Source organism: Bufo gargarizans, chromosome 5 (assembly GCF_014858855.1).
Source record: "Bufo gargarizans isolate SCDJY-AF-19 chromosome 5, ASM1485885v1, whole genome shotgun sequence".
Classification (NCBI taxonomy): domain Eukaryota; kingdom Metazoa; phylum Chordata; class Amphibia; order Anura; family Bufonidae; genus Bufo; species Bufo gargarizans.
Window position 1 is genome coordinate 273,193,965 of NC_058084.1, and position 12,430 is coordinate 273,206,394.

Sequence of the window (12,430 nt, forward strand, 5' to 3'; positions counted from 1 at the left end):
GTGGCTTGACCTGGGGAATGCGGCACCTGTAGCCCATTTCCTGCACACGCCTGTACACGGTGGCTCTGGATGTTTCTACTCCAGACTCAGTCCACTGCTTCCGCAGGTCCCCCAAGGTCTGGAATCGGTCCTTCTCCACAATCTTCCTCAGGGTCCGGTCACCTCTTCTCGTTGTGCAGCGTTTTCTGCCACACTTTTTCCTTCCCACAGACTTCCCACTGAGGTGCCTTGATACAGCACTCTGGGAACAGCCTATTCGTTCAGAAATTTCTTTCTGTGTCTTACCCTTTTGCTTGAGGGTGTCAATGATGGCCTTCTGGACAGCAGTCAGGTCGGCAGTCTTACCCATGATTGCGGTTTTGAGTAATGAACCAGGCTGGGAGTTTTTAAAAGCCTCAGGAATCTTTTGCAGGTGTTTACAGTTAATTAGTTGATTCAGATGATTAGGTTAATAGCTCGTTTAGAGAACCTTTTCATGATATGCTAATTTTTTGAGATAGGAATTTGGGGTTTTCATGAGCTGTATGCCAAAATCATCAATATTAAAACAATAAAAGGCTTGAACTACTTCAGTTGGTGTGTAATGAATCTAAAATATATGAAAGTCTAATGTTTATCAGTACATTACAGAAAATAATGAACTTTAACACAATATGCTAATTATTTGAGAAGGACCTGTACATAACAAAAAAGTGTGAAATAACTGAAAATATGTCATATTCTAGGTTCTTCAAAGTAGCCACCTTTTGCTTTGATTACTGCTTTTCACACTCTTGGCATTCTCTTGTTGAGCTTCAAGAGGTAGTCACCTGAAATGGTTTTCACTTCACAGATGTGCCCTGTCAGGTTTAATAAGTGGGATTTCTTGCCTTATAAATGGGGTTGGGACAATCAGTTGCGTTGTGGAGAAGTCAGGTGGATACACAGCTGATAGTCCTACTGAATAGAATTTGTATTATGGCAAGAAAAAAGCAGCTAAGTAAAGAAAAACAAGTGGCCATCATTACTTTAAGAAATGAAGGTCAGTCAGTCCAAAAAATTGTGAAAACTTTGAAAAGTCTTTGTGCGATGCATAAAAGGTGAACGGATGGACTCTACATGCCTGGTTCCCACCGTGAAGCATGGAGGAGGAGGTGTGATGGTGTGGGGGTGCTTTGCTGGTGACACTGTTGGGAATTTATTCAAAATTGAAGGAATACTGAACCAGCATGGCTACCACAGCATCTTGCAGCGGCATGCTATTCCATCCGGTTTGCGTTTAGTTGGCCCATCATTTATTTTTCAACAGGACAATGACCCCAAACACACCTCCAGCTGTGTAAGGGCTATCTGACCATGAAGGAGAGTGATTGGGTGCTGCGCCAGATGACCTGGCTTCCACAGTCACCGGACCTGAACCCAATCGAGATGGTATGGGGTGAGCTGGACCGCAGAGTGAAGGCAAAAGGGCCAACAAGTGCTAAGCATCTCTGGGAACTCCTTCAAGACTGTTGGAAGACCATTTCAGGTGACTACCTCTTGAAGCTCATTAAGAGAATGCCAAGAGTGTGCAAGACAGTAATCAAAGCAAAAGGTGGCTACTTTGAAGAACCTAGAATATGACATATTTTCAGTTGTTTCACACTTTTTTTGTTAGATATATAATTCCACATGTGTTAATTCATAGTTTTGATGCCTTCAGTGTGAATCTACAATTGTCATAGTCATAAAAATAAAGAAAACTCTTTGAATGAGAAGGTGTGTCCAAACTTTTGGTCTGTACTGTATATATATATATATATATATATATATATATATATTATGCCTGTTTCATATATTATGCTGTGATTTCCCTGTACACCAGCAGGTGGTGGCAATGCGTGATCAGGTATATAGCCAGTTTAGTATATCTAGGCCTGGAATAGTTCATTCCAGTCTAATCACACCTGCTGAGCAGAAGTGGGCTGTTCCCATGTCCTGTCTCATGAGGAGAAGAAGGAAGTTCTAGTCAGTGTACCAGCCACCCCTGCTAGGGGTAGGCTGTGTTAGTAGGAGCTCCCAGAACCAGGGATCCCAACCTATGATCCAGCCTCGGCTGAGGCCAAGGATCACTCTTCCCAGCCTGAGTCATCTACCTCAGCTGGTGACAAGCAACCCTCCAGAACTACAGATCTCCAGGAAGACATCATTCCCTGCGAGCAGTCCTGTGAGTACTTATCCAGAGTCTAGGAGAAGCCCAATTCCTCCTCAGCTAGTCAGGCCCGTACTAAGCAGAAGACAAACAGAGCAGAAGATAGATACCTACCAGATTCACTAGGTATATGACAAGAAGCAGAATATATATATAAATTCCTGCCCCATATTGCCAATACCTGCTGGGACCCAAGACTAAAGCTGTAACTCGTATGGATATCTGTTGCTATACAGTAAAAACAAGTTGGTTTATATCTCCTGTCTGGATCTCAATCATTCCTCCATTACTCCTATTAACAACACTAAATTTATTGCAAGTGAGCCAGGATCCAGGAGTCCAGCTGTACCAAGGTAGGAGACACTGTTGACACTACCATATCTGCTATACAGAGACATTATCCCCCTCTGGCATTCCTCACTTGGTAGGTGAGTTATAACATCTTAAAGGGCCCTGCTACAGTACCTGCGCAAGCTGCAATTGGTGTCACGAACAAACTATAAACTTATACATATATTTATCCTGACCCACTGCATTGTACCCGTGTCCTGCTCATTGCATATATATATAATTTCCAAAGAACAAGGCAGCACTTGACAAAGGCCTCATTGAGTAGGCTGAAACGTTGCTGGGGAATTAAAGTTTGGGGTCTTCACCCTTTCACGTCAATCTGGAAGTGCTGCCTCGTTCTTTGGAAATTGTATACTTTGGAGGTGAAGCCATTCTCCTGGAGGAATTGCACCCAGTACACATTACTCGACTGTGCTGCTGCGGTATTTGCAAATATATAAATATATATATATATATATATATATATACACACTGGTACTATGGGGGGCATTATGTATTGGAACTAGTGGGGGGGGGGGCACTACAGGGGGACCTTAGAGCTACTGGGAGCATTATGGTTATATTATTACTACTACAGTACTGTAGGGGCATTATTATTTGACACAATATGGAGGGCATTGCTACTAATGGGGGCTATTTTGGGGAGTATTATCACTGTTGGGGGCACCATTACTAATGAGGGCAGTCTGTGTGTATAGTGTTTGTGGACATGGGGGGGAGCACAACAAGCACAGTATTGGGGTAGCTTCAAGAGGTTTTCATTTTTTTTATATATTGATGACCTATCCTTAGGTCTTCGGACTGTGTTTTTAGCACGTTGTTACAAGTTGTGGGCCCCCTCTTTTGATTTTGCCCAGGGCCACATTTTGTCTAAAATCGGCCCTGCTTAGAGCTGTATGATTATTCTGCTATTCTTTCTAGAATGTGTAAATAAATTAACAACTGGACATCTATTGTCAGAGGGGTGTGCTTTTACAGAGTCTGGCAGCACTGATTAGACTAATTCAGTCTATATGGGGACACACCCACAATTGATAACACCCAACTGTCAATTATTCAGAAATTTCCAGGGGAATAACAGAGGAACTGAACAATGCAGAGCTCTAAGAAGAGATGCTCTAGAATTTTTATTTAATAAAGAATAGTATTTACTCAAACAGACATATATCTTTAAGCATAAAAGGGATGAAGGATTCGATATTAGAGACATTTAATTATTAGTTTTTGTTCTCAGACTTCTAGCGACAGCAAGAAAAAGGCCACAAGTTGTGCAGTACAGAGTATACTGCATGTGAAAAGTGCCATGGGAGTTTAGGGAAAATTTAGTCTAACCTGTGTTTAGGACATGTTTATTGCAGACTATGAGATCCACTGACTTGAGGAGACAGTGAAATATCTAACATTTAGGTGCCACCCTACCAGGTCACCCCAAAATTACCTTTCTGTACACTCCATGGTGGAGTATTAAACTACCAGATCACCACTAATGAGCATTCCCGCGAACGCTCATTAATGATAAACTGGCAACAGTTGACCAGTCTATAACAGCCCTAAATCTGCCCCACGGTATACATAATGGCAGTTTCCATATGTAAATTGTACTAGAGAGTGGACAGTAGGGACTGTTTTATAGGATGAAAATGGTTCCTTTATAACATTGTTCCTCAACTCCAGTCCTCAGAGCCCACCTACCGGTCAGGATTTCCTTAGTATTGAGTAGGTGATTTCAATGCATCAGGCCTTACCACAGGTATTCATTCTGTGGGATATTCTGAAATCATGGCTGGTAGCTGGGCCCTGAGGACTGGAGTTGAGGAACGCTGCTTTATAACATAGACTGCAGTCTGATATTTGGAGGCCAGTCATTGCTGCGACAATGCACGCTCACACACAACACCACAATTTGACTGGTTTGACAATACATTTTTTTTACATAGATTTACTATAATTAAAACACAAATTATCATCAACTGAAAACACTTATGTATGTTCCCTCATTACCATCCCCAGTGTGGTCAGAACTTGGGCTTTTTCTATAGACTTGTACGTTAGCAAACAATCATATTCAATATAGCGATTTGTTTCCTTAGCTGAGAACATCGGAAATATTGACGGGACTGATCCTGACAGGCTCATCCACAATACAGCGATCACACAGGCACACATTTGTCAAACTGTTATTGCTATCATTTACTTCCATTACAACTGCCACAATTAGATTTCTCATAGCAGAGAACATAATACACAGCATCATTTCTACATTTCATTATTAGGCAGATATATGTCGATAGCGCTCCTTGCACAGATTCATTTAAGGAAGCATAGCCTTAATGCCTCCGTTTTCAGTTTCTACTGCGGTCTATGCAGCGGCTCTAGCTAGTAACGTATATAATAATGGGGGCAGTAGAATGGATAATGGTGTTACTGTGTATTTGGAACCAAGTTAAAGCAAAGCTCTGCCCAGAGGTCACTTCATATATTATGTTAGGACACAACATAAATGACACATTTCTAAAACTACATTTTTAGTCACTCCATAAGAGGCACAGATGTGGAAATTCATATTTTCTGGGCTTGGCCTGCAGATGCTATCAGCAGATTATAGTATATTATCTAGCATCAACCAACATCACAGCTTATGCCAGAGATTGTCTGTAGGGTCACTTAAAGAAGTGGAAGATCACTGTACCACAGGTGAATAGAAGAGTATTTCCTATTCTAAAGGGGTGTCCAGGATTTCTTTTTAAATGTCCCCATTTCCCAGCAGGACCTGTGAAGAAAACTATATTTACCTGCTCCGCACCAGACTTTCAGTCCCCACAGACGGGGTAACATGCGCCACTACAGCCAATGACTGACCTCAACAGTGATGTTTCCCCATCACTGGAAACCACAGAGCCAAAACTGAGTAGTGGGGAGCAGGTAAATAAAGTCCTCTTCCCAGGTCCCAGGGATGCATTTTGAAAAATCCTGCACAGTTCCTTTAATCTATTTGGAGCTTTCTGCTTCATTTTATTAAAGGGTAGTCAATGCCTGTAAAACACATCTGCAGATCCAAACAGGGGCACATTTATCAAATGTGGCACAAAATATTGGCATAGATGTATGCCATCCATAAGGTGGAATAAGGAAGGAAACGTGTCTGACTTATACCACATGTAATATACAATGCGCGCCATTTTGATAAATTTGGATCGATTTGTGCCAGATTAAACATCCCCTGTTAGAAAACAGTGAAAAATGGCTGTGTGTTGGCCATTTTTGTAACAGCCATCACACAGCCATTTTCCAAACCAATTACAGTCTATGGGGCTATTCACATGGCTGTTTTTTACAGCCAGTATAGCAGCTTTAAATAAATAGGACATGTTCTATTTTTAATGCCTGTTTAGACAGGAGCGCACTTGTCTAATGGCCATTAAAAACAAGTACACTGTGTAAGAAAAAAAAAGAAGGTCTTTCAGAGGTTAAAATAAAAAAATTACTTTGCATGTGAAGGAACACTTGCTCCACACTGGAGGTGGCAGGACCTGACGGTCCCAGCATCCTGAAGTCATATCACTGGCAGCATCAGGTCCTGGTGCCCATGGTCGGACTGGGGTTCCTTGAGCCCACCATAGGAAATTATTCTCAGGGCCCATTCCCTATATCATCAGTAAAGACTAATAGGTTTTTATTCAAACAGGTAGATGCTAGTTGCAAGTTATTGGCTCCAGAGGCAGCACACAATGTTTTTCTCTCTCCTGGACCTTTGGGGCCCACTATAGTATCAGAGCCTGGGCTGGAGGATCTTCTGGTCACCTCATTCTCATGCAAGTGAATGAGGTGAGTTTCTTTTAAAGGATCTGTTGGCACTACTCAGAGTGGGGGCATTAAATATACGGGGGCACTATGTGGGGGCCTTTATAAATACTGGAGAGCTATGTGGGGGACATTATAAATATTGGGGCACTATGTAGAGGACAATGCGGTGGGCACTATGGTGGGGCCACTGGATATCCAGGGGCACGATGGTGGGCATTGTGTATACTAAGGGCAGTGCAAATTTAGGTTTAAAAAAACAAGCCAATGAACTACATCTGTTTTATGCAAAGTGGATGCAAAGATGATGCAAAACGGCCATTAAAAACAGATGGACAGCCAGAAAATGGATGCGCGTTTTTAACAGCCATTTTCTTCCACTGTCGTGTGAATGAGCCCTTAGTGAACGCACCCCAATGTATCCGCTACTATTCCACACAGCCCTTCCAATAAGATTATATTTCGGAATTGCTATTCATTGACAGAGACTCCAAACAGCATTTTAAGCAGGACATCCATTACTGGTTGCCATTACAGATTGTACAGGATTCTCACACTACTGGATGGCAATACGTCTGTTTTAAAACCATATGTGTAATGGGTTTATCATTACATACCCTGTGAGACCTTTGATAATGACCATATTGGAAATCACCCAGGCTGAGCTGTTCGAATAAATCTTTAACAATTTAACATTACAATAAAAAGCTGCGGGCACAAAAAATGCCCTTTCCTTTTCCTAAAACAGTATGTTATCAAAGCTCCAGCCCTCCGCAGTCTGTAAAATGCTTCCCTTCTTGAGATACATTAAAACATTTGGGTATAGTCATAAAACAGAATAGAAAATGTTGAGCCCTGGAAGGAAGACTGTACAGGTTTAATAGGTTCTGTGCTCCACTTTCCCACCTTCGGGGAGTAACAGTAAAGCCTCTGTTATGTCTGTCTGAAAACTAATGTAAAATTAGCAAATCTGCACAGAGGTACTTCAGCCTTGCTGTATGAACTTGGAGGCACATTTCAGAAAATATGTACAAATACGTGTACTGGATGTAGCATTTTGGTGTAATTTCTCCAACCACAATTTATTCACAGCGCTGGATCCTGAGAAAGTGCACCCTTTCTATCAAAAATATTAATAGCTTCAGTTCAGGTTTTGCTGCTTACCGAGCATATTACTGAAAAGGTTACCTGGAGGATGATATTTCACAGCCAGGTGGCATTTGTAAAAAAGAGATACAAAGGAGATTTTAAAAAAAATCTTTAACGGATAACATTTGTAGCAACTTTAGACCTCTGCAAAAAGTTGATTTTTTTATCATTAAGTCTTTTCCTTAAACCGGACACTGGTTCACTACAGATACTGGAACATTCAAGGATCCAACTCTCATTCTGTCACTCATCCGTACATGTAGATGAATTGTCCAACCCCTAAAGCCGTGTCCACAACCCCATGTAGATCTATGACCAATAATAACTGGCTTGATACTTGTTATGTGCCTCATACCTGGGCCCTATCATCCATGATGTTATCCACTACAGACATTTAGAAAGCCTCCACTGTGCACCTCGGGTGAAGATAGCATTTGATAAGAAGCAATGGACTGAAAGAGATAGCTGTGAGATGTACATCAGTCATTTCCATACATGTACCAGGCCTGCAGTGTATCAGATCATTATTTCTTTCCATACGTCAGAGAAAGGCAAATGCTACAATGTAAAAGGCAGAAAAAGATGTCTCGCCCCTTATGATATCATCAAGGTGACTGATTTTCAAGGCATGGTGGGAATTAAACATTGTCATGTATTCTCATGCAACTACAGTAACTCGAAATTTACCACCAGAACCAAAATTATAGTAAATAATTATTTCCTACTAATCTCACCTTATCTAATAAATGATTTTTCAGACAAAATGCAGATCAGATCAGTTGTGTAAATGGAAAGGTATCAGACAACAAATCATCTTACCATCAATTGCCAGTTTAAGGTCAGTAAGCGTACTCCTGACTCTTGCAATCACCCGCTGCATGCGATCAATCTCTTGCCGCAGGAATATATTCATTGGTTGAATGGGGCCCATCTTCTGGAGTCGAGCTTTAACCTACAGATATTGGAGAATGAGCGCAAAGATTTCTACATATGAAACATTTCAAGGAGATGATCTACAGTAGAAACAAAGAAATGGCTTAAGAATCCATATTTTATGATACTATCCCATTATTAGGACATATGGAGGAAGAGCCACAACTTAAAGTGGCTGTGTCTTCTGGATCAACCTTGGTTGATGACGGTGATTAACACCATACCTGTCTTATATCTGTTGATGGTTTTGTTGTGGAGAAAAATGAGCTTTTAAAATGATGCAAATGAACTATTCGAGCACCAGGAGGTGGGCTTATACGGTTTGAGCACCACTCCAACGACACCCCCTGCCTTTAGATTGACAGCGCTAGACCGCACTCGTGTCCAGAATGGAGCGTGTGGTGCCTTTCTGGTCACGAGTGCGGTCTAGCGCTGTCAATAATGCGGACTAGCGCTGTCTACAATGTGTTAGCAATGCAATAGGATCATTTTCTAGAACTAATTAACAAATTCAGATTTGCTACATCTGCCCAACCAAAAGGAGTGAGCATAAGTGCAGAGTACTGTAAATAGCATTCCCTTTAGCCTCTTTCATCACAATAGTGTTACTTAATCTGATTTAAGGGTCAGATAATATAACTGGGGAACAACTGCTCTGACACTTATGTTATCCATCAATACCAAATGGTAAGTGTGCTTTAAAAGCTGTATTTTATATCCTTATATCATGTTAATTCAAGGCGGTTTATGTGCATCTGGGTGAAGGCCAATATGTGGTGTTTATAGCTCTGCCAATATGGGATGAAATTCCCACTGTACATGCTCCTTTATAAGAGCCTGACTATTCTCGTCAATGATGAACAGGTTTTTTTAGGACTCATAATGAAAGCTGATTTTAACATATTCTTTTCAACCCACCTTCATACAATTTGCTCATCTACATTTTCAGCATCTAATTCTCCTCTGCATTTAGATGCCAAACAGACTTTTCCCTCACACTAATACATTCATACTGTTAAAATGTGCTGAAATGCAGCCCAAAGGAGATAAAGACAGGCAATTTGTCTATCCCTGCATGCATGAATATAGCGCTCGACAAGTAAGAATACAAAGATAATATTTAGCTGGATGTCGTAAAAGCAAAATAAAATGAATACTCTTAATTGCAGTTAATAATCAGCCAAACAATTTATCCTGCCACAATCATTCACAATTATTGCATCATTTTAATATAAAGCAAATGCATGTCTTTATTAAGGGGGAAGCTGGCTCCTGAAACAAATATTCTATTCTGGAATTAGAAAAACGCGCTATATGTACAGTAGGGATGCATTAAAGGGCATCTGTCAGCAGATTTGTACCTGATTTGACATTGATTGACAGGGCCAGGCATCATGATGTTTACACTCAGCCAGTTTCATAGGTACAAATCTGCTGACTAATCAGTTGTTTTATAGGTTCTGATTAGCTTTGGATTTCTTCCAGTTGTAGTAGTAAGATATAACCAAGCATTAAGTACCCAACTAGAATGACTATGTCATGCGAAATAATAAACACCCTACAACAGTGGGAAATCTGCATTAGAAAGAAAACCTCTCAATAAAACACCATTGTAGATTGAAATGTTGTGGTGACACTGTGCCTGCTCTGTGGATAGAACTGTTATGGGAGCATAGCTATTATGTTAGCATTTATTATGTTAGCATAGCTCGCCACATATAGTTGTATCAATTTTCCGTGTGGAAAAATCAGGCGGTGTATTGATTCAGGCAGAAATGTACCCGATGCTGGCATACATCACCTACTGGTGGTGTCACTATAGACCTCTCTGCTGCTCCTGTAAGGGGCTATAAATTCCCTATAAATGTATATGATGTATATTGGACTTCCACCAATTCATGGGAATTTTAAGTTAGATTGTATTGCACTGAGTGCAACATTAGGCTAAGATCTTTCAAATAATCGTGTATGTTTATGTTGGGTAGTATTTTTTATGCATCACGTTGGAGACCTGAGATGTGATCAATATGAAAAACAAGCAATTATTTCTAAAATTCCTTTAAGAAGCTCAAATCAATAGTTTCATATGATTGGATATCTCAAGGCTGTGTGTAGCCTTCCAGCCTTGGATGTCAGATATAGCAATGTCAAGTCTTAGAGGCTTACAGTACCTAAGGAATATGTTGTAATGTTACTAAAATAAAAGATCAATACGTAAAGTGATGTCAGCAGCAGATGCATGAAGACATTTACGGGTGGTAATGAAATAATCTCTGACACATGGACAAGCATGCACAGCTGGCTTTTTATGGTGCCTGCACCATACTTAGATAGCTAGATGACACTCACTTATACGAATGAGATTTCTGTTTCCACCTATTCTCAAACACAGAAAGCCAATAAGATGAACACGCAAGTACCTCATGTGGAATGTAGTCCTCTGGTAATTTCTCCAACATCTCATCTGCAAGACGTTGGACAATAGTCTCTCTGGTCTCTCCTGCTCCTCCCCCACTGTCCTTCGGCTGAATATTGACTATTGTGCTTAGAGTCTCATTTGCCATGTTTGTTTGGTAGGTTATGTCTGCATTCGGGTGCAATCCAAACACCTTTAAGAAAAACATATTCATTATTGAGTACAGGCCTAATGCTAGAGCAAACACAACATGAAAGGCTGCAAAATAAAACAAGAATGTGCTGTGTAAAGAATAAGAAACCATAAATACATAAATTGATAAAGCCTGAGCTATGAAGCTTTAAAATGTAGTAATTCTAGTCATACACATTACATAGCTATCAGCTGAACAAGTTATATTGCATTTGGAAAGTCTTCAGACCTTTTCACTTTTTTCACATTTTGTTATAGTGCGACCTTGTGCTAAATAAAAAAAATTTTCCCATAATCTGTACTCAATACCCCATAATGACAAAAAAAGGAGAAATGAAAATATTACACTGACATAAGTATTCAGACCCTTTACTCAGTACTAAGTAAAAGCACCTTTAGCAGCAATTACAACCTTCAGCCTTCTTGGGTATGATATCACAAGGTTTGCACACCTGGATTTGGGAATTTTCTGCCATTTTTCTTTGCAGATACTCTCAAGCTCCGTCAGGTTGGGTGGGGACCATCAGTGGACAGTCATTTTCAGGTGTCTCCAGAAATGTTTGACTGGGTTCAAGTCACAGCTCTAGGTGGGCCACTCAAAGACATTCATAGAGTTGTCCCTAAGCCATTCCTGTGTTGTCTTGGCTGTGTGCTAAGTGTCATTGTCTAGTTGGAAGATGAAACTTCGGCCCAGTCTAAGTTCCAGAGAACTCTTGATCAGGTTTTCATTAAGAATATTTCTGTACTTTGGTCCATTCAGCTTTTCTACAACCCTGACTAGCCTCCCTGCCCACAGCATGATGCTGCCACCACTATGCTAAACTGTATGCTGCGGTGATGGATGACCTTCTGGATGTTTCTCCCATCTGCACACAGGATGTTTGGAGCTCAGACAGAGTTTCATTTGGGTTATTGGCCACCTCTCTTACCAAGGTCCTTCTCCTCTAATCACTTAGTTTGGTGGGAGAGACAGCTGTAGGAAAAGTCTTGGTTGTTCTAAAATTCTTCCATTTAAGAATTATGGAGGTCACTGTGTTCTTAGGAACTTTCAGTGTAGCAGAAATTTTTTGAACCTTTTGCAAGATCTGTGACTCCACCCAATCCTGTCTCTGAGCTCTGCAGACAGTTCTTTTTTCCTCATGGCTTGGTATTTTCTTTGCTATATATTGTCAGCTGTAAGACCTTATATAGACAGCGCCATATTTTTTCAAATCTTGTCTAAAGAACTGAATTTACCACAGGTGGACACCAATCAAGGTGTTGAAGCATTTCAAAGGTGATCAAGAGAAATGGGAAGTCCCCAGAGCTACATTTCAAGGGCTACATCAATAAGTCTGAATACTTACAGGTATGTCCATGCAACATTTTAGTTTTTACTTTTTAATAAATTTGCAAGTATTTATTCACTTTCTCATTAT

General features: G+C 40.5%; 1 protein-coding gene across 2 annotated transcripts in view; it reads right to left on the reverse strand.

The window, feature by feature from the left end:
- Positions 1-12,430, reverse strand: part of LOC122939661 (dynein axonemal heavy chain 5-like) — a 337,492-nt gene that overhangs the window by 20,522 nt on the left and 304,540 nt on the right. For both annotated transcript variants that reach the window (XM_044295816.1, XM_044295814.1), the window contains exons 73-74: positions 10,825-11,013; positions 8,291-8,423 (exon numbers count right to left, since the gene is read on the reverse strand). In XM_044295816.1, coding sequence (XP_044151751.1) covers positions 8,291-8,423; positions 10,825-11,013 — 322 coding nt within the window. The remainder of the gene's footprint in view (positions 1-8,290; positions 8,424-10,824; positions 11,014-12,430) is intronic.